Below are 22,754 nucleotides of genomic sequence, written 5' to 3' on the forward strand. Positions count from 1 at the left end.
ACCTTTCAAGCACCATCAGGAAATTTATTTGAGGCCACTATCACTCGCATCATAATTTATCTTAGTTTCTTCACCTGTAGTTTGGAAGGTAATCCATGTTCATTGGAAGTAAATCACAGTACCCTGTTTCCTTCCAAGACATGCTTTTTATGAAACTCATGAAGTCTTTTCTCCCCCAAGCCCACGGTCAGAGAGTGCTAGCAGTGGTGGAAAGGAATTACGTCTACGTCCTGTGAATTTCTGTGAACTTCCTGGAATTTGAGAATGACTGTGCAATGTTCAGCTGCAGGTTGTGCCAGCTAAATTACTGAAGGACTGTCATTGCTTTGCAGCTGTTGTCCAAACCAAAATTCAGTGGCGTTGAAAAAATCAAGACCATCGGCAGCACGTACATGGCAGCAACGGGTCTGAGCGCCGTGCCCAGCCAGGAGCATGCCCAGGTATACATGTGTCAGCCAACAGACCATGCACGTGAGCCTCTGCTGTACCCACCCGCAGGTTGCCCCTGAGCCCACACAGCATCTACTGGGTACAACCCGGAGCTTAGTGTTCAAGGTTCTGCAGGGAGAAAGGAGAATCTCAGGGTTTTCCTGGGGCCTAGGGGTCTGTTCTCAGAACTGCTGCTGACGAACAGGGGAAGCCAAGACAGCCAGTGGCCGTAACATGCAGGTAATAAAGTAGAAGGTGAAAGTTATTTATTTACAGGAGACTCATTAAGGGTGAATCCTAGTCTTCTGATTTAAAATAATGTGGCCAAAAATGAAGTCAGCCATATGGGAATTTGGTTGAAAAGGTGATTTGGGCAAAACCTGGCATCTTCCATCAACTAGGGAATTTGAGCTCTTCTGTCATAGTTCTTGCTTCTATATGTGGTGTATTTGTGCACACATACTGCTATGACCTGTGTTATCAGCAGGGGTCAGTGTCCCTGGGGACAGCATCCTCCCTGCCTGGTCCCTGGCACAGGGTAGCTGTGCCCTTGTCCCCTACTTGGTACAGAACAGAGCAGAGCTCACCAGGACACCACTTCTGGAAGGCAGATGGTTCCAAAGAGAAAGAAGGCTGAGCCCCACTTTCTCAGTTCCCCCTCCCAAGGAAGGAGTGGGAAACAGCAGGTTCCATCCCAGGGCCCCTCTCAGAGCAGCAGAGGAGGACCAGTTGTCCCACCTAAGGTTCATGGGCAGAGAGTAGGAGGAGGACTGCCTGACTCACAATGTAACCCTCATGTTTTGCACAGGAAAGGGGTGACCAGTATTCCATTTGCACTCTTCTTCAGTTCATGGCTTACAGAGTGTTATTTTGTTGTTGTTGTTGTTGTTTTTTTCTGGTACCGGGAATCGAACTCACGACCTCATACTTGCCAGGCAGGTGCTGTGCTGCTGAGCTAAATCCCCAGCCCCCAGAGTGTTATTTTGAATGGGTATGCATTACTTTAGCAGTAAGGAGTAAAAAGAGAAAGAGACAAGCAATAAAAGAAACTTAGAATCATACCTTTACTCTTGTATTCTGAGCAGAAAGTTTCCAGGGTAGTCTGGAACCCAAGGCAAAAGAATAAGGGTGTTTTCATCTTTATGCACAGCGTTGTATACATTTAATGATTAGCATTTATCCCCCGTACATTAAAGTGCTGAAAAATACTGGAAAAAAAGCAAAATACAAGTATTAAAATGTTACAGCATTTCAATTTTAAATTTCTTATTTATATCAAAAAAAGAAGTAATTAGAATTTTACTACCCTGACTTTAATAGAAGCAAACTTACACTTTTTCAGTGCCTTTAAAAATAACATGAAAGCATGAATAGGAAGACAAGCTTTTTTCCCACCTTAGGCGCTCAGACGCTAAGCACAGCAGTTAGAGCCGATCTGTCTGAGCCCAGGTCATAGCTGGCCTGAGCAAAATACCATGGACAGTATTAGCTCTGGTCCTCACTGCTCTGCAGAGCAGAGGTCTGCTGAGGCCTCTTCTCCTGGACTGCAGACAGCTGTTTTCTCACTGTGTCCTCACATGGCAGAGTGGGGGTGGGAAAGAGATGAGGAAGAGTAGAGACACAGAGAGAGCAAGAAAGGGTCGTGTCTCTTGCTCTTTCATAAGGGCACAAATTCCATCTGATCCCGGCCCCACCCTTGTGACCTCACTTAACCTTACATGCTTCAAATTTCTCCAATCCCTTCCCCATCTCCAGAAAGTCTATTTCACTTTTTAACTTACTCATATTTTGGTGGTTCTCCCATAGGAGAAGCCACACGATATTTAATTTTCTGTGTCTGGCTTATTTGACTTCATACTATGGTCTCACGACCCAGCCATTTTCCTGCAAATGGCATGAATTCCTGTTTTAGAGCTGAATGAAATTCCATTTTGTTAAAAGATTTCATTAGGATAGGATTTTGTGAGATTGCTGAGCCGCCTTAGCATCCCCTGGTCTCCTACCAGACATCCGTGCCTCACCTGCGTCCCCCAGCCCAGCCCTGCAGGCCTCGCAGCCCAGGTCCCGTGGAGGGCCTTTGAGAGGAGTTCCCACAGTCCATCCACACTACCCCTTCGCTCCTGGACAACCAGCTGTGGCTCACATAGCCAAGGTCTTTGGAGCCACCATCCCGGAGATATCTGTCCCACCTAGTGGGCAGCCACCTTCCTGCACAGCCCGACCGCCTGCCCTGGGCACCTGTCTATGTCCACCACACGCTGGGCTCCTGGCTCTGAGTGGAGTGCCGTGGCCTTTTCTCCTCCGTTCCACAGTCAGCCTCATCCCTGACAGTCCACTTCCTCGGCCTGGGCTTCTTCCTTCTCATTTCTCCCTACAGCCCTGCAAGCCCACCTCCGCGCTGCCGGCATCAGAAATTCCACTTGTAATCAGAGACTGCTGCCAAAATCCCGACTCCTGCTTGCACTCTCTGACTGTCCGTGCCCAGGTCCCGTCCGTGGCCTCTGGTAGAGCGGGTCTCACCTGTGCTCAGGAGCCCTCTCCTCCCCCCACACCCAGCCGCTTCCCAGGCTGCTCCCCGCCCCGGGTGCTGCCTGTCTTGGGCACATCTAGCCTTCTGTCCCCAGCGCCCTTCTCCATCAGGGGTCTCACCTGAGAGCATGCCCATCTCTTCTGCATCTCCACTATCTGCCTGACCATTCGCCCACGTTTGGGTGTCACCCCCAGCTTCCATGGACGTCCAGCTGCTTCACACCATCCCTTCTTCTTCTTGTATCCCTGACTCCCCAAATAGCCCCAGTGCTTAACCTCTGTCCCCTACCCTGACGCACCACCCCACTCCCCCTGCCATCTCTGCCCCAGCTGTGGCATGGGCATGCTTTTGTGCAGACCAGATAATGCCCTGCCCTGGGTGCGCCACCATCTGCAGCAGCACCAGCTGTGGAGGCTCTTAGGAGCCATATGCAAGGATCCCCAAAAAAAGTTCTGTGTTTTGGAGGGGCCTGGAGCTCTCTCCTCCTTGACACTAATTTCGCCAGGTGAGTGCCCCACACTGAAGATGTGCTGCTCCACAGAGGAGCTGCTCCAGATCTTGACCGGGTCTCTCAGCCTTCTTGGAAAGCTTCCCACACTTCCAAATCTTCCTTCCCCTGTACTTGCTGCACCTCCTTCTCTGCTTTCTTGGAAGTGTGTGCATGTGTGTGTGAGCACATGTGTGTGTATGTGTGTGCTTGTGTGCATGTGTGCGTGTGTGCTTTGTAGCCACCACACAGATCACAGCAGGCCTTCACATAGCTATTATACACAGTTGCTCTCCAGATGATGGGGTCTGTGCCCGCCCATCTTGCCAACGGTGTTGTGCCTCCACAAATCTGTGCATCGCCATCGACACTTTGCTTTTCCCCCAACACTGTTAACACTCACTAAATTTTTTCTGGACCTTTATGCACATAGTAAAACCCCTGCCTGTTTCACACATGGGGAAACTGAGGCATGGGGTAATCAAGTAATTTGCCCAAGGTGATAAAGAGAGCAAGAGCCACAGGGTAGGCCTTCAGACCAGGGCAGGGAGGATGCAGAACTCCGTCTGGCTGTCCAGAAATCTGCATGGTGGCCCCTGATACTGCCCATCCCCTCCTCTTCTCACCTGCCCCTCCTGCACCTGCCCTGTTTACACCTGCATCCGGGTGTTTGTATCTAAATAGCTTCCACCTGTGCCTTAGCAAGGAGCCCCACCCCTGCCTTCATCAGAACAGAACTTACCTCGAAGCCCTCGCTGGATGCTGGATGCTGGATGCTGGATGCCGACTTCCTTCCTGTCATTATTGTCCCTCAGTGCTGACATTCAGGGTGGAGATGCAAGACCATGACTTTCTAATGCGCCTGCTCATTGCATAGCTTCTGTGTCACTGTTTCCTTATACATAATGTGGGGACCAACCTCATTTCTTAAGACTGTCAAGAAGATGACATTTAATATCCAAAATATTTAACAGGCTCCCTGTCATAGTAAGCAATACAGATGCTAGCGGTAAGAATAACACAATAGTGGTGTATGCACTCTTTTGCATATTGATAGATTACGCCCTCCAGTAGAGCAGAGATAAGGGTTTTTGACACAAATGAAATACCATATGTCATCATATCCATGCAGGATGAGCTACTTGTGATGATAGCTTTTAATTAAAATCCGGTAAGGTCATTCTCAAATTCAGTGAAGGTTTCCTGAAAGGAAACTGCTACACTTGATTGGAGGAAAAAAGCATGCTTGATAAATGTTAATGCTAATACGATTTTTATAAGAAATGCATGTCTCTGTTGCCTTCTGTAGTCTACCTGAAATGAATTTAAGACTTTGTTGCTCTACTTATAAACAGAATGCTTCCTATTATTTACAAATCTCTGATTTGACACCAAAAGATATTCAATTTCAAAATACCTAGGGTTTTCTAGGGATTAATAGGATTCTCTTAAAAGAGGCAAACCTATCTGGATAATAGCCCTTTGCAATTTAGCTTTTACTTGTACTGTGGTGCCTTGGTTCATGAACTTAATTCTTTCCACCATTCTGGCCTCAAACCGAATTGGACAAAAACTGAACCCAATTCAATGGTTACGTTCAATGTTGACCTTGTGGGGAAATGTCATTTGGTTCTCCTCCAATTTGGTTTGCAACCAGAGTCATGGAAAGAATTGAGTTCATGAACCAAAGTACCACCGTAATCACTTGTGCATTTCCTATTTGCAGGAGTAACAGATGCATTCACCCAGAAAATAAATGCAGGGGGCCTGTCCACCTCCATCACGGCAGGGCTTCACACTTGCCTCTGCCTCCCTTAGTTTTAAATAAGATGGTGAATCTGAATTTTAGTGCAAAGTCAATAGGACTAGAAGACTGCATTCCATGTAAGAACTGTTTTCCATGTAAGACTGTTTTTATTTTTTTTTTTATTTTTATTTTTTTTTGGTTTTTCTCCGGTACCGGGAACCGAACTCACGACATTGCGCTTGCCAGGCAGGCGCTTTGCTGCTGAGCTAAATCCCCAGCCCCGTAAGACTGTTTCTAAAAGAAGCAGGTACTTGCCAAGAAATAAAATACTGCCCCAAGAACAGGTGTGAATTCCAACCTGCACTCAGCATTCCATGAACACACACACCCCGGTGTCCAGATTCCCCTTCAGGGGTCCTGTGGGCTGAGGCAGGGATCTTGTCCACCTTCAGCTTGCTGTCCGGATCTCACTGTCTTCCAAGCTCCACCCTTCTAGCCCCCTGTTTATTCCTTTCCATGACTTTTAGAGTTCAAGAAGACCAGTGGTTATGGATTTATTTTTCTGGACGTGTAGAGTGTTATTTTTTAAAGAACATTTCCTGAAAACTGGTGGGTTATCTGCCGGATCCTCATTCCCGATGACAGCAACCAGCTGGAGTAGAAGCAGCTGCCCCTTGTAGACCTGGCATGTTCTCCCTCCCTATGCCTCCTCTCCTCTCCTGCCCTCCAGAGCTGACCCTGCTCCATCTGCAGAGTCTTCAGAGGCGTGTTGTAGAGGAAGCTCCTCCTCTATCCCTTATTCAGAGATGAGGCTTATTATTAGATATAGCAGTGATGTGATAGCTTTCATCTTTTCCAGACCGATCCTACTAAGAACTAAAACCAAAGTACAAAAACTAGTCCAGCCACTGACAATAAACCTGAGTCATTTGTAGGAAAATGAATGCACCTTAAGACCATAAGGTTAAGGGTTAAGTGAAGTAAATCAGACACACACAACTTCAGTATCGCATGTTTCTCTTATATGAGAAACTCAAAGTGTAAGTAAATTAAAGAGCAAAATTAAAGATGGGTAATAGGAAACAGGAAGGTAGATCTTCTGCAAATGCGAAGGGGATCAGGACAGTATCGCATGTTTCTCTTATATGAGAAACTCAAAGTGTAAGTAAATTAAAGAGCAAAATTAAAGATGGGTAATAGGAAACAGGAAGGTAGATCTTCTGCAAATGCGAAGGGGATCAGGAGGTGGATGGAGGAGTTGGAAGGGAGGGGAAGGGAACATGAGAATAATTAGGATGTGTTGTGTCCGTGAACCACTCACCACCACCACTGTGATTGAAAACATATGCTAATAAAAAATTTATAATTTTTTTAAAGAGACAAAAAAAGCCCAAAGTGCATGGGTGAAAACTTTCATTCAGACCCATGCTTTGATCAGACCATTGTTGTAATAAGGCAAACCTCTGGCTTTTCATTGCAATTTCTAACATCCCTGGCCAGTGACACTTTGGGAAGAAGGAAGGGGCAGCGCTGGGACAGAGGGGAGGGAGGAGCAGACAGCCAGCGGGCTCAAGCCTCCCGAGTTTCCTTTCAGAAAGGCGCCAGAGCTGGTGGTCAGCAAGTCTTTTGAAGCATTTGTGCCAGTTCTTCTGAATTATCTTATTTATTTTTATTTTAGAGTGTATTGTGTTTAAACCGCATATAACATTGCATGTACTTAATGTGTATAAACGGTCTGGGCAGCAGGTCTGAGCTGAGGGCCCAGGGCAGCTACTAGGTGAAAAGTGCGACCTCCTGCTCCATCCTGCTCTTGCGAGTTCCCACAGAGGACCCACAGCAACCAGCATCCTCCTTTCTCTTTGCTGTGCTCCCTCCAGACCCCAGAGCCCCACGGAGGGTCCTCTGCCCATTCCCCCAGAGGACTGGCAAACCCGGGCTGGCCGCAGAGCCAGGAACAGGAGATGTATTTGCCCTACCTCCGCTGCTGTCTCTGCCTGCATTAGGAGCTGCCCGCGAGGCTGCCCGGACATTGTTGGCTGTCGGTCCCATGGCCGGTGAGCTCTGTGCACACTCTCCCGGGCCCTTGCTGCCGACGGTCCTCCCTGGGAGAGCACAGCCCGAGCATGAGCAGGGAGGGAGACAGCAGGCCCAGCGTGCAGTGAGCACAGAGAGCGGGGAAGGGCAGGCGGGTCGGAGAAGGAGCAGGCTTCTGAGGCTTCCTCGCCAGGTTCACAGGAGGAGAGGACAGAGACCCGAGGCTGTGCAGTTCTGTACACGTAGCAAAGCCGTCACGATGCACTATCACGAGAGGCAAGCTTCCTCCCGCATCCATGCTGTGAACCTGACACAAGGAGGTGAGCGTTCCCTCTTCACCACACTCACCGAGACTTCCTGCACACCGAGGTCTCCGTCAAAGCCTCAGTCCAGGCAGGAGGGCAAGTGCCAAGCCGGACCCTAAGGCCTTCCCTATGCTTATGCTTCAGATTTTCATTTGCAGAACTAGAGGTTTAAGCCAGGGCCTCTGCACTGAGCTACATCTTCAAGACTTCATTATTTTTTTTGAGATGTGGTCTCACCGATTCATTAATTTGCCCAGGCTGGGCTCGAACTTGTAATCTTCCTGCCTTGGATCTCAGAGCTCTGGGATGAGCAGCGTGCTTCACAGCACCTGGGTCTCAGGTGTCCCCTGGCGCCTCGTGTGGAGGGCTTCCGCCCTTGCTGTGGCACTGTTGGGAGGTCATGTGACCTTAGAAAATGGGGCCTAGTGGGAGGAAGTGAGACCACCGGGCCATGCCCTGGAACGGAATCTTGAGACACTGACCCATTTCTCTCATTCCTTGGCTGCCGTAGGGTGGACAGTCCTCCCCCGCCATGCACTCCCACTGTCTTAGCTACTTTTCTCTTGTTGTTGAGACAAAATACCTGACACCCAAAGTTGAAGGGAGGAAAGGTTTACTTGTTTCTCAGTTTGTGGAGGTTTCAGTTCATAATTGACTGGCTCTGAAGCAGGGTGGCCTGGCAGAGGAGCATTGCCGAAGAGAAACAGTTCATGGCAGGCAGAAGGTAGCAAAGCAAACACGTGAAAAGATAAGCCTCTTTCTGCCCCGTAGGTTGTATCCAGACTACCAAGATTAGGGTGGTGCTAGACCAATCAGTGGACTGATTTAGTAATCACCCACCCTGAATCCCAGCACCCTTAGTCTTAGCATTGAACCATGAATCAGTCATATACTCTCGATTCAGCCACCTCCAAAAAAGTTCCCCCTATGACTGCATGAGGCTTTGGGGGAACATCTAGACACAAGCCATAACACCTACCATGTTGCACTGTGCCACCACCGGCCCAAGCTACCATGGACTAAGGCCTCTGAACCCATGAGCCAAAACAAACCTTTCCTTTTACATTGTTTATCTCGTCACAGCAATGGAAAGCTGACTAGCACATCCATTGTATCCTTCCTCCTAATGCTTTTCACATCAATCAGAGTGATGTGCTTCTCCACACTATCCCATGGGATACTAGATGCATCCCAAGGCCTACAGAGTCAGCTGAATATATTGTCTGAGCAATTCATTTAATCCCAACCACAACCTGCTGTGGTTTGTAGTTATTGTCCCATTTTACAACAGAGGAAATCAAAGACTAGAGAAGTTATGTGGCTCAGGCAAAGCCATACCACTAATGATGGGGAACCTGGAGCTGAGCCTGGTTTTTGCCTGACCCAAGAAATACTCCCTGAGCTTCCTCTCCCAGGTGAGTGGAGCATCACAGCATGCAGCTCTTCTGTCTACCTGAGACTCGGGATGTCCTCTCAGAGAACTTGAGGCGGGGAATCAAACAGGGATCCTGTGAGCCTCAAGCAGGGAACATAGTGCAGCTTAGCCGAGATCCCCAAGTCCCTGCAAAAGCAAGCAGGGAACCAGAAATTTCCCAGTACCAGGCACGTAGCAGGTGCTATTAGTCACTTGTATTTTTAAATAACCCAAGTAAATGTGCGTGTATTATAAGCAATGTTCTGTGTTGATGAAAGTTCTAAAACAGCAGTTTACAAGCTTCATTCCAGGGAACTGAATGAGTTGTCTTGCTGTGTAGTTGGAAGTCAGTTAAATATTTGGAGATATCTGGCAGAAGTAAGTTGGGTCATGGGAGAAATAGCTGCCTCATGCTGCCGTCAAATATTTATCAAGAGCACAGTTGTGAGGACCTTTCAAAATGAATTAAGTTCTTCCAGAGGCCAAACATAATTTCATTCTAGGGCTTACTAAGCCCATGTGAGTTATTGATGTTAGATTTAAACCTCACTCTTGGAACTCAATCTCTTATTGCTGAGGTCATTTGAAAACCTCCACTGTAAACCTACTGCATGAAAACAGACAGGCAGGTAATTTATTGGGGAGCAGGGCTGGTGTGCTATACCTCAGTTTGGTAAAAAGCAAACCATTTCCCCCACGGCAAATACATCTTCTTGACTGGGCACTTGTAATTTTGCCACACAAGATTCTGCTGGTTGATTTAAGAGTCTGTGCTTCCTGTTAAAGAGAAGATGTTTTCCAGATGACAACATAAGCCTCAAATCCCAGGGTCCCCGTAAGTCATGAGGCAAAGGACATCAGTGAGCTGTGATAGAAAACCTAATATCCTTGAGAAACAACCTTCTGCATTTCCCCTTAAGTGAGCTGACCATCAGCTTCCCAGTCCCAGTTTCATAATTGTTTGACTTTTTCCTTTCATGATTTCATGGTGAGGATTTTATGGCAAAAATTTGTCTTTTCCTGGAATGGTATAATTCACCCAAGGAAAGAAATCTTTCTTTCTTAAAGAGAAACTTAACTCCTCTTGTCCACTCACATGTATGTTATTTAGTGCAGTGGTTTTTAATTAGGTGACATTTGTCAGTGTCGGGGGGCAGTTGGGCTGTCACAGTGAGAGGTGGGGATGCCACTCACATCCGGTAGGTGGAGGTCACTGATGGTGCTGAGCACCTGGCATGCTCAGGATGTGCCCCTGATGAGGAATTGTCTGCTCCAAGCATCACAGTGTCCACGCCGAGGATCTCTGCTTAGCGTGGTGTCTCTGGATTCTGCTCATCAGTCACTGCGCAGAGCAGTGGAATAAGCTTGTGTCTCTGTCCTCTTCCCGTTAGCTGCTGCCTTGGTTTCCCCCACCTCCCTGTCAGCTCCCTGTCAGCTGTCTCCTTCTTCTACCCCCTCTTAGAGTTGGTTTCACCTTCACCATCCGTGGAGCAAGTCTCCTCTCCCAAGGACACCAGGTGCCTTCTGTCTGTCTCTGAGATCTCCCTCCACCTCTGATTGGGCCTCCTGTGGGATCCACAGGATTTAACACCCGTCTCAGAAGTCATTGCTTGAGATGCACAACAGCTCCTGTTCTGCTTCTCCTTGTCTCTCCCAGATGTTTCTGGTGTTTCTTACTCATTCTCCTTCCTTGTCCTAGCTGAGGATGTGTGCCCAGTCCTTCCCTGCAAGACTGACCCCTTTCCTTGCTGCCGGGGCTCAGCCACTTTAGAGGACATAATGCTTCGTCCTGGGCAGAAGTTCCGCAGTAAGCATCCTTCGGCTTCCGCCTCCCTGAGTCTGAGTCTGACAGTTCTGCTGCTCCTTCCCCACCACTTCCTCCTGATTTACCTCACTGGTCTGAGTTTAGTCACTCAGTAGACATTCTCCAAGCGCTTCTTCTGTGTCAGCACCCTTATTCTACTGCGGACACACAAATTAACTGAGCGTAGTCTCTTCCCTGGAGGAGCTCACAAATACTACATGAGGTTCCCCTCCAAAACTTTGACTTTGGTGCCAAAAGAGATGTCCTTACCTCAACCACAGGCACCTCGTAGGCTGCTTCTGGGTTTCAGTGCAGCCTGAAGGCTGAGCCACCTATTTAACCTGAAACAGAGATCGCTCTCCAAACCACTGTGGTGTGCCTAACTGTTCAGTACTGGGGAAATGGGAACCTTTAAACATGGTAGTTCATATCATCTATGAATTATATGCATGATGAAGAGTCTTTTTAAAAACACAAAACTAAGAAAAGACAAATTTTAAGAATATAAATATAATGCAGACTGGTGGATCCACTGTAGAAATCAGTTTGGAGGTTCCTCAGAAAACTAGGACTAGAGGTCCCATTCAACCCAGCTATTCCCCTTCTGGGTATTTTCGCAGAAGATCTGAAAACATCATATCACAGCAGTATATGTGCACCCATGTTCATAGCAGCACAATTTGTAATTGCTAAATTATGGAAGCAACCCAAATGTCCATCCACCAAGGATTGGATAAGAAAATTGTGGTATTTTTATATAATGGAATATTACTCAGCTATAAAGAAAGATAAACTCAAGGCCTTTATAGGTAAATGGTCACAACTAGAGACCATACTCATAAGTGAAATAAATCAGACCTGCATGTGCAAGCACCGCATTGTCTCACTAGTGTAAAACCTGAAAGAGTTAATTTAAACTTGGAGGTGTGATAGACATTGTGAAACAAAAGGAAAATGCTCAAGGGTAAAGGGCAACTGGGGTGTGGGAAAAGAAAAGGGAAAGAAGGAGAAATTTTGTACATGTATATACAGGATAGTTAACATAGTTGAACTACTGTCTTCTATTTCTTTGCTGAAAGAAACAGTTAGTGATTCCTTGATTGATCAGTATTGCGTGTCTCTATTTGTTTTCCTGAGAAACTACTTTGAAGATATCAATATATAATACAACAAGCATTGTTAATTTCCTACCACTTTGTTTGTAACTCTGTATTGTTTGTATTGCTCTTTTGCTATTTTGTAAATGGTTGTCTGTTTGTTAATGTTTTCCTTCTTTTATTTTTAAAATTAAAAAATTTTTAAAAAGAACATAAATATAAAGGATGTTACAAGTTAATGGTAACTATAAATTAGTCACAGGAATAATAAGAATAAAGTAATAGTACACGTTCATGGAAATTCTCACTTAGCCCCATTGGAAACTTTGGATTTCTCTCCTTTGGTTCCATAATTCTTTCATCCCCATGGACTGATAAAATACTCAGGGAAATTGTTATCCATTATATTGGTTTGCAAGGACTACCTAGGAAAATATCACAAACTGGTGACTTAAACAGCAGAAGTTTGCTCTTTGCCAGTCTGGAGGCTGCCGGAAATCCAAGGCCAAGGTTTGGGCAGCGTTGGTTTCTCCTGAGTCCTCTCTCCATGGTTTGGAGATGGTGCTGCCTTCTTGTGTCTTCACATGGTCTTCTTCCTGTGCTCGTCCGTGCCCTGGTGTCCTCTCCCTATAAGCCCAGCAGTCCTTTTGGATGAGAGCGCATGCTAATGACCTCATTTAATTACCTCTGTAAGGGTCTATTTTCAAATATACTGTAGTTATATTCTGATGTATAGAGGTTAGGGCTTCAACATGAAACCTTGGGGATAGGTCAACCCACAGCACTCTCCTCCTCCAGCTATAAAAGGGCAAAAGCAGGATATTAATAGAGCCAGGGGGAGCTACAGAGGAGAACAAAATGCTGTACCCAGGAAGGGTGGCCCTTTTCCTACGAGGTGGAAGACAACTGCTGTCAAATAGTACAGCGGACCAGGGATGGAGAGCCTGTGCTCCCTCTAGTCTTCCATGGAGCTCCTCCTGGTCACTCTTGGCTGGATGTCTGGGATCCAGCAAAGGAGGAGGGGGAGGCAGCTCCTAGAAGCAAGACCCTAGGCGCTAGAGCCCACAGAGGAGGGCCAAGCAGGTGGAGAGGGCAGGTGGAGGAAAAGGAGCCAAGCTGGCTCCACTGGTGCCATCTGGTTTCCACCGTGTCACCTGACGTGCGAGCCCCATACCTGAGCCAGTTCCCATGAAGATGCCTGAGACAAACATTCAAGCCACTGTCTTCTGAGATTTATGCACCCTTGGCCACAGCAGTAGGTTCCCACACAAGGCTTCCTGGAGATGAGGTGTGAGTTTCACAAAGAAAATGTGAGTTTTCACAAAGATGTGAGTTTCCCCTTCAGCTTGGGGTGCGAGTTGGGGCTGGGGATGTTTTCCACTCTGCCAGCTCTGATTCACTCTGCACGGGTCTGCTTCCTTGCAGGAGCCCGAGCGTCAGTACATGCACATAGGCACCATGGTGGAGTTCGCCTTTGCGCTGGTGGCCAAGCTGGACGCCATCAACAAGCACTCCTTCAATGACTTCAAACTGCGAGTGGGTATGTTGTGTGGTGAGATCCGGGTTGCAACAAGGTATAGGAGAAGGAATGAAGTCTTGACATGCACCGTTGACCCAGCGATGTTGGAGTAGAATAGTTACAGTGCCATCTGAGGGCAGCAGGACTGGACTGTAGGTGGCAGAGCTCAGGGAAGCCATCTGTCTCTAAAGCACTCTTGTGCAAATCAGGAAGTCACCCTCTTTGGTTGGACCCAAGTTGAAGGCACACGGTTTAGCAAGTGGAGTAGGAGCTCGATTTCAGCCTTCCTGCCTTGGCTGTCCAGCTAACGTCCCATCCTCCCATCCGCAAGGCAGAATATGTGTAGCAGTAAGCTAACTCATTGGAAGCTGTTGACCGGAAGCTGCTCTATTATTTGCTAGACTATTACCAATGAAATTAGAATTTGCCACCAATCATAACAGACACCTAGATTTCGAGGATGAAAACATGTAGTGAAAAGTGCATATTGAAATTGTTGAAGTACAGTCTCACATTCGCAGGGTCACAACCAACAAAAATAGCAAATGTGTCCTAGGTTCTGAAATAGCTATTGCTCTTCAGCGTTGTGCAATCATAGGGGAAAAACAGCTTTCTTTACCATAAAAAGTGATCACTTTCAGTGCATTAGAAGAAAAAGGCTTCCTGATTTCTAAGAAGTCCTTAACAAAGTTTAAGTTGATTTCTTGGCGTGTTTCATGATTACTTTCACAAATTCTTGTTTCAAAAAAATGTGGGTTTTGAGCCGCCGAGTTAGCACACAGCTGTCCTGTAATGGATGCACAGTTGCAGCCATTCAGGACTTTTAAAAGCTTCTTTTACAATTTGATGGTGTTCTTGGGAACACATTTGGCTTCTGAAAGACCACCGAAGAGTGGTTCTTGAGACAAATTCCATCTGCATAATTTCTAACTTTCTTTTACATAGAGATTTCAACTCTTAGGGAAAAGTGAGATATTTAAACCTATTTTCCTCATTTTCTATATGTGGCCTGAATTTTAAAACCAAGAAATATTTCACATTGCATTTAGCAAAAGAGATGCTCTCTCTGCACAGGCCAGCAATTGTTAGCCTCGAGCTTGAGTAGGTGGTTCTTCATGCTTCTCCTCTCTGTGCCCAGTGAGCTTCCGTAGGGTTCTACTGAACCAAAGCTGAGGCAGGCCAGCAGGCAACCCGCTGACCACACCAAGCAGATCCCCTTGACCCAAGAGCCTTCCTATTGTGTACACATCTTGGAAAGTGGTATCCTCCAACTTCGACCCTACCGCTCCGTGTTAGTCCTTTTCTTTCTGCTGCTATAACAAAATACCTGAAGTCAGTACAAGAGATTTGCTTAGTTCTCAATTTTGCAGACTTCAAGTGCAAGACCAGGTGGTCCCATCCATAGAGCTTCTGGCTACTCCACAGTGTGACAGATGGCGTCATGGTGGCACTGTGTGTGAGAGTGACAGATGATATGGCAAGTTGTAGGCCAGAGAGAGATTGGAAAATCAGGCTTACTCTTTTATAACAGCCTACTTTCATGGGAATTCAGTGGGGAACCAATATTTCTCTCCCCATGGGCAATACCCCTAGTGACCTAATGAATGACCTTACACTAAGTCCCACTTCTGACAGGTTCCACTACCTTTACCTCACCACACAGAGGACCAAGCTTCTACTTGACACATGACCCCTCGGGATCACGCTGAAACCACATCCAAATCATTGCACTCTCTTTTGACAAGAAAAATCTATGCATAGCAGAATGACCTTTTCCATTGCTAAATATATATGAACCAAAATAATTCTGCCCTACACTTCAGTGTAAGAACAGGACAATTTTTTGCTGGTTCCATGACCTCCATCCAAAGCAATTTTCTTGGTCTGGACTCTAATATTTTCCAAATTAGGGTGAGCCATTGGATGTCCTCCCCTTAGCGAGTGTTTGCCAAGTGCCAGCTCTACACTGATTATTGAACAGCTAAGAGCGTGGATGCACTCAGGCCACGTATCAGCACTGTAGACTTCTCCAGAAGGCTGTCTCGCTGTTTCACTTGACCCTGGGTCTTCCCCTCCCCAAACCCTCCACCTCTCCTCGAGCCTTCCCTGCCGGACCTCAGCCCATAGCGCCATCAAATGGCAGTTCCAGGGTAGGACAGCAGAAGCATAATTTTTTTCATTTTTTAAAATTAATTTTTTTTATTTTAAAGAGAGTAGTCCATGAGAAACAAGCAAACAAAAAAATAGAACAGTAGCAGCATACCAGTATCACAAACATAAACAAATCAAAGCAAGAACATTCAAAGGGATACAGGGTCTCAAGACAAATTTTGTCATTCAGAAGTGATGTTCTAAATAAGAGCTGCCTTCACCCTTCGCACCTTGTTTTGCATCCCGAGCTGTAGAGCCACTTGCTTAACTAGAGCCACAAGTCAGTCACTCTCCTGCACTAAGTGGATGGCCCTGTTGCCAGCAGTAATCGGCTCAGGGTCTCTCTGCCCCCAGAGCTGCCACCCAAGCCGGAGTCTGCAGCAGCCAGGAGCAAAGCTGTGGGTAGGAGGATGCCTTCTTGCACATGCATCCACACCTGTCTCCTGGGTGCCCTGAGCTTGTGACTGAGCTGGGCTGTCCAAAGAGGTAATGACTTTTATTGAGCACTCCCCCAAAGCAAAAGGGAATATATTTCTCACCTCTTTTCTACCTGTAAGGTTATGAAACAGTTTTTGGACTGTGTCCGGGTGTGGAGGGGAAACTGCATAAAAGCTGTCCCTAAGGAGGTCAGTACTCTTGAATTAAATCTCTCAGAGACACCCTCATTAATCAGTCATACTAATGCAGCATGGAGGTGGCCTGGGTCCAGAAGGCAATGGAGGGGTGGGGATCCACCTCGGATCTGCTTCTGTGGCCCTCCTGCCACACTCCTGAAACAGCTGTGGGTCTGTGTGTTCGAATTGGGTTCTGCAAACATGCAGTCATCCCATGCCCTGCACTGGGCAGGAGAGACTCCCCAGCCTACCCCTTCAATCAGAAGCACTGATCTGAATTTTGAAGCTCTGGCTCCTGATAACAGGTGATACCTTACATTCCACCTGGAATCAAAGTACATTCTAATCTGGAATGTTGACTTCCGGTAACAAGGGTTTTATAATTTCATTTGCTAAGAGAGGGAAATCAGCAGAATCAGGGTCACCTCAGTTGTTACCCGGTGGCCATGGGAGACCGATTACCTGGGGAAGTGACACAGAAACCCATAAGCCCCAGCATTCAGAAAACTCCACTTGCCTTAGCCCAGCAGGGTGCCTGGGTCAGCAGGAGGTGACTTCCTGAATTGCTCCAAGCACCTTTTGGTTAAGTCTCCCTAGCATATCCCAGTTAGTAAGGAGGCTTGGGTCTCCAAGGAATGTAGAGCAGGAAAGACCAGCAGCTGGGAACCCAAGCAGGAGGACCTGGCTGGCCTTCCAGAACTGATCCACAGAGGTGCATTATCTCACAAAGGATGTCCTCAGGTGGCCTATTGCCGACTGCCCTTGCCTCCCCTCCAAGTGCAGGGCCCCTGGAACTCCCACTACCTCAGTCCTCTACCATCTTGTCCCAGCTGCATGTTATTAAGGGCCCACCATTTCCCTGTGTGAAAAACTCGCCCAAATTTGTATTCCATCAAAATCGTCTCATCACACACAGAAAGATGTTTTTAAAGAGGGACCTGTAGAGAATCCTCACCACCAGTAATGCAAGTGGGGGGAGCTCGCTAGAACATGCCTGGACAACAGGAGTCACCACTGTGGAAGGATATCGGCAGCCGCCTGCCTGCCGGTGGGGAGAAGCCATGGGCACAGAAGCACGGAGTCAGACAGGAGCCCAGCTGTTAGGAGCGGGAGCCGCAGAGCCCACCCCTGGCTGTGTTCTCTCCCACCTACTCCTGTGTGACCCATCAGCCTCTGGGAATCCTCCTGGGAAATGGAGCACGGTCGAAAGGCCCATCTCTTGGGGGTGTGTGACAAGGAGAGGAGTTAATATATGGGAGGTACTAAGAACACTGAATGGAAATCAGACGAGTGATGCTAGCGTGGCTGCAACGGTTGTCACTGCTTGTCATTTGGGCAAAACATTGGTGTAAACCCCAAAATGCAACAGTGGCAAAATGGCCATTAAAATGCAGTCCATCCCCTCTGTGTAGCCACTTAAATGTGCATATCTCAAAATTGGCATTAACTGTAAAACTCCTGAAAAACAGTCCCATAGACTTCTTGCTTGTGGTTATATAGCCACATAGAAATATGATCATGTTATGGTAGTACAAGTGTCACACTGAGCATGACGGGACCTGCATGTATAAACGTGGACTAAGATCCAGTGGGGGAAATGGATAGCACACATTTTCGAGCTGCTGTGGTAGAGGAGTGACTTGGCCGTGCCTTAGAGCTCCAGGAGTCTAGCTAGTGTTTGTTCATAATACCTCCAGGACGGCCGTGGGAAGCTCTCCTGTTTGAGACCGGGGCTGCGATCTGAGATCTGAGTCTCCCTAACCCCTCTGTTGTGTCACAGGGATTAACCACGGGCCTGTGATCGCCGGTGTCATTGGCGCCCAGAAGCCGCAGTATGACATCTGGGGCAACACTGTCAACGTGGCCAGCAGGATGGACAGCACCGGAGTCCTGGACAAAATACAGGTGACTCACTCTTGTCCGTCTCCTCATCCAGTCTGTCCCCTTGGAGCCATCAACAGAACCATAGTGATGATGATGATAACAATAATAATGTGTTCAAACACATTTTTCAAGTAAATTTTGGAATTTACACAAACCTTTTCATTGTGGAAATATTAGTTTCTGTATTAACTGTTTTTTTCTTTTATATATAACTTTCTTTAACCTAGAAATTATCATTCCCCGTTTTCCCCCATTTTAATTTTTTTAATTTGTATTAGTGCAGGTTTGCAGTACATAGTGTTTCTGCTCCTTGTGTGGCGCTGGTCCTTGCACACAACACATCTTCCTTCCTCTTCTCATCCCCTCTCTCGTCCCTCCATCTCCCCATCCCCTTTCCATCTGAGAAAGATCTCTCTCCCTACTTCCTATTATCTATCTTTTATTTTGTTCTTTACTTATAATTTGGGTTTCTCATATATGATAAATCATGCAATATTGAAGCATGTGTGTCTGATTTATTTCATTCAACATTCTGGTCTCAGGGTGCATCCGTTTTCCTATAAATGACTCGAATTTATCCTGATTTCTGGCAGAGTAGTTCTCCATGGTGTGTAAATACCACATTTTCTTTATCTACTCATCTGTTGATGGACATACAGGCTGTTTCCAAGATTTAGCTATTGTGACCTAGGCCGCTATAAACATGGATATGCATGGACCGCTGTGATATGATGTCCTTAACTCTATCAGGAAGATACCTGCAGGGACAACAGAATTCTAATACGATAAAGACTATCGCACCTGTGATGGCAGACCCTCTGATCTAGCGACGTCCCCCCTAGCAGTGTAACAACCCAGAGCTTCAGGTTCAGGAGTAGTTTCCTCCTCTCTTGCTCCTTCTCAGCCATAATACCTGAGAAAGTTTTGCAAGAGCAATGGGTCCTGCATCCCTAGCACAGACAGCCTACTCCTCCCAGCCTTCCTGGGGGAGGGGGGGCATCCCTATACCTGGCTAAGGGCCGCAGATAACCTTGCCTCCAGAAATTAGGAGATACCTACTATCGTTTTGTACTTGTGTAGAATGCCCCCACCCCCCTGGCATGAAAAGTGGGGTGTTCATTTTGCCTGTGCTCACTCACTTGCCTCTGAAAGCTCTTCCACCTCATTTGTCCCAAGAAGATTTGTTCCGGTAGCCTTTCTAAGCCTTAGCTTTGATTTTTACAGAACGAGCAAACTTATTTCTGTTTGCTTCTTCTACTCAGATTATTAGTCAATCTATAGTTGCTACAAAGAAAGCAAAAGTCCACCAGAGAAGACAGATAAAGAAGGAAAGCAATGGAAGGAGAAGGGCAGTCTCCCCGGCCCTCACAGCCGAGTGGTCCATTGCCAGTGGGTACAGAGAGCTGGCTGTGCTCCTGAGACCCTACTCCCAGTGAGCCTCGAATGCCTGCTCCTTCCCCTCCCCTCTCGCTGGGGGGCTGAGCATGGAGACTCCTCTGATGGGGGCTGCAGCAGGGCTCAGCATCCAAGGAGCCCACCTTGCAAACCCCCAGAGGATGAGTGGTCCAGCATCTCGGCAGCCTCCTCTAGCTGTCAGTGCCAGGGATGCTCGACAGTCCTGGACAGCCCGGGCTTCTCTGCTGGGGAGAGAGGATGGCCCGACCAGACACACCTCCGTAAGCACCTGCAGGCCCACCTGTGTCCCCACCACACCCCCAGATATTCAGGAGATGATAATAGTTCTTACTGTGCTTCACAAGTCTCCAAGCAGTTTTCCAGCACTTGGGATAAGGATGAAACTCACCCGAGGAGAGCCGCACACCGAGGGCTGCCCCTCCTGGGGTCTGAAGCCCCCACTGGGCAGTGTTGAAGATGAGGCGGTGTCTCATACGTCCCTCAGAGTACATTTGGCCTCCTAATGTTCCCCATGATGCCGCCAAGGCTGTGTTCATGCATCTGATCTGGGGTGGGCGCAAAGGTAGGATTCTGCCTGTCAGAAGCAAGGAGGCTGCAGGCTGTGAGGCCCTGAGCTGGGCAGCCGGGAGAGGCCTCCGGTAGGTTTCCTCCACAGCATGCTCTAGCTCCATGGCCTCTCCTTCCCGGGAATGCGCAAAAGCAGCTGTGAGAAACCAGGAGAAGTGACAAAGGGTGCCTGGACTGTTAAAAAGCTGCTTCTTACAAATACCACACTCCCTCTGTGCAGTCACCCTAAAACCGGGAAACGGCACCGAGAGCCCCGAAACACCTCGGCAGGCATCGCAGACTGGAGTGTGACCAGCGTCCTGGGGCTCCCTGGGTCCCCGCCTCTGCCCTCGAGGCCTCTGAGCACCACGCTGTGGGCAGGGCCCCCGCCCAGCACTGCACTGCACCACGTCCCCGGTCGACATCTGCGCCACAGCCAAAACTGTGTCACAGCGCTGGTGTGCTGTGCTCGCGCTGCCCAGCTGTGCCCAACATGCCTGGTTTAGGTGTGAGACCCACAGCCCTGAGGTGGACAGGCCAGCGGTGCCCTGGTGACAGCCCTGCCCAGGGCATGTTGTCCCTCCTCTGTCTCACATGCTTCCAGGCCTTCTCACCAGGTTTTCTGCAGAAACAACTCCCTCCCTCCCAGCCCAAGAACCAATCACCTCCTGGGGACTGAAATGGAAGCCTAGGGCCTGGCCATGCCACTGCAGCAAGGTCTCCTTCCTGGACCTGTGTACCTCACCCGTTCTCTGCCTGGGAAAACACCATCCACAGGAGGGGCCTCCGGAGCTCAAGCAGAACGACCCTGGCAGGCCTGGGCCTCAGTTCCAGTGGGTCCCAGGCCCAGTCCAGAGGAGAACACAGCACACGCTCCAGCTGGGACAACACAAGGCCGAGTGCAGGGCACATCTGCCCTGGCAAGTTCCACTGCCATGTGACCATGGGACTTGACCACTGGGTCCCCTCAGGATGCATGGCAGAAATGAGTGTGGTCACATGGGTAGGGTGCAAGCAGGGGTGCTGTTAGCACAGCACCCGCACTACAGTGCTCTGAGGAAACTTTCAAGAGCAAGCTCGAGCTCCTCTTCCACTAATGCTAGTGCGAATCCCACTGTTCTGGTCACCAGAAGTAGGTCACTTCCAAAAGTAGATCTTTTCCTGTGCATGACACCCAGTGACGCAGCCATCGCTGAAGCTGACTGTACTTTTCAGGGTGTTTTCTCACATCTATCTAAAAAAAAAAATCTACTGTTAATATTTTACTTAGTATTTTGAGAAATGGAATTCAGGACAATGTGGCTGTCCTCCTAAATCCTAGCATTCCAGTGTCATCTTCATTTATCTTCTTTTTTCCAGATCTCTTTGATGTGAATACAGAATTTCATGTGGCTGAAATCACAGCCTTAATTCCTCTTTTGGGGGTGAAATGGCTCCATACTACCTCATTCCCATTGCAATTGTGATGTTGATCATGGTAGCACCATGACTTTCTCAAATCTGTAGGTTACTTGAAATCTTAGGTTATCTCCCATTGTCTTTTTTCATTCCAGCACTGAGTTAAACATAATATATTGTCCTTGAAAAGCTTTTCTTCTTGTGGATTACTTTCTCTTTCCATTAATTTCTCAGGAGTCAAATTACTGGGTCAAGAAGCATGGTGCTTGTTGGCTCTTTCATCTGGGATAAGTCGTGTAGGGTGCTCTGACTTGGGTACAAAACTAAACACTTCTCTGTGTGTTTGCGTGCCCTGCAGGTTACTGAGGAGACGAGCCTCATCCTACAGACGCTCGGATACACGTGCACGTGTCGAGGCATAATCAACGTGAAAGGAAAGGGAGACCTGAAGACGTACTTTGTAAACACAGAGATGTCACGGTCCCTTTCCCAGACCAACATGGCATCCTGAAGAGTCGTCCTCATGTGGCAAGAACACTGTACTTTTTGGAAAGTACCACGCACTTTCCGACTACACCTTTCATCCCTCGTTTCGATGTGCGCGCTCTGTCCCATCCTCCGGAGCCTTTGCAGACTAGTTCCTGTGACCCAGTGGCATACCGTTCGGTGTCTGACCTGCGCCCAGATCCTTCTGCCACTTGCACTGTGCTTACTCCTGAGCAAAAGGAGAATGGAGCGTGTCCTAGAAGGAGAGCATTCGCAGAACTGACAAAGGGGAGAGGTGAAGCAAACACAAATTCTTAAGGCAATAAAATGGGGGGTGTATATTATCTTCTGGTGCATGTTCTTTTCTGGAAAATACGGTAGCTCGCCAATGCATCCGCTAGTCTGATATCCAAACACACAGTATTTGTGAATAAGTTGATTTGGTTGCCCCACATGGAGTCTGTGCCCCCCCACCTTGTGTCTCATCGCCAGTGGCTACCGGTGGCTCCCAGCTGGGACCCGGGGCTTGTCACCTTGCTCTGTTGTGTCTCGTGCCAGCAGCACATTGCCATCCACCACCAGAGTTAGTCCTGACCACCTAGGACAGTTTTGTATCAAACTCGTCTGATGTTTTAACGCCATTTGTCTTTTGTAAGGTTAATTCATTAAAACTTTTATGTACTTTGGTTTCTAGTGCCCGTATCTTTTATTTTCCTTTCTCCTTTCTGCTGTGGTTTGCTCTACAATTAAAGTCTGCTTTCCATCATTCTCCTTTTGGCACACTTGTTTCAGAAAGAGCCCTCCAGAAGTTATCACTGAGGTACTCTTGAGTCACTCAATTAGGGACAAAGCTGATGATGCAGATAATTAATGTCACAGTTCCCTGGGAGGAA

General features: G+C 47.8%; 1 protein-coding gene across 1 annotated transcript in view; it reads left to right on the forward strand.

Annotated features, from left to right (window-relative positions):
- Adcy2 (adenylate cyclase 2 (brain)) overlaps positions 1-22,548 on the forward strand; it is a gene marked incomplete at its 5' end in the record, with an annotated part of 386,357 nt that extends 363,809 nt beyond the window's left edge. Inside the window, 4 exons of the mRNA XM_005407072.2 lie at positions 333-440; positions 13,273-13,387; positions 17,912-18,036; positions 21,734-22,548. Of these exons, the coding sequence (XP_005407129.2) occupies positions 333-440; positions 13,273-13,387; positions 17,912-18,036; positions 21,734-21,886 (501 nt within the window). The remainder of the gene's footprint in view (positions 1-332; positions 441-13,272; positions 13,388-17,911; positions 18,037-21,733) is intronic.
- Between the last annotated feature and the right edge of the window lie 206 nt (positions 22,549-22,754).

The sequence above is a fragment of the Chinchilla lanigera genome, unplaced genomic scaffold (genome assembly GCF_000276665.1).
Source record: "Chinchilla lanigera isolate Chin_1 unplaced genomic scaffold, ChiLan1.0 scaffold00103, whole genome shotgun sequence".
Classification (NCBI taxonomy): Eukaryota; Metazoa; Chordata; class Mammalia; order Rodentia; family Chinchillidae; genus Chinchilla; species Chinchilla lanigera.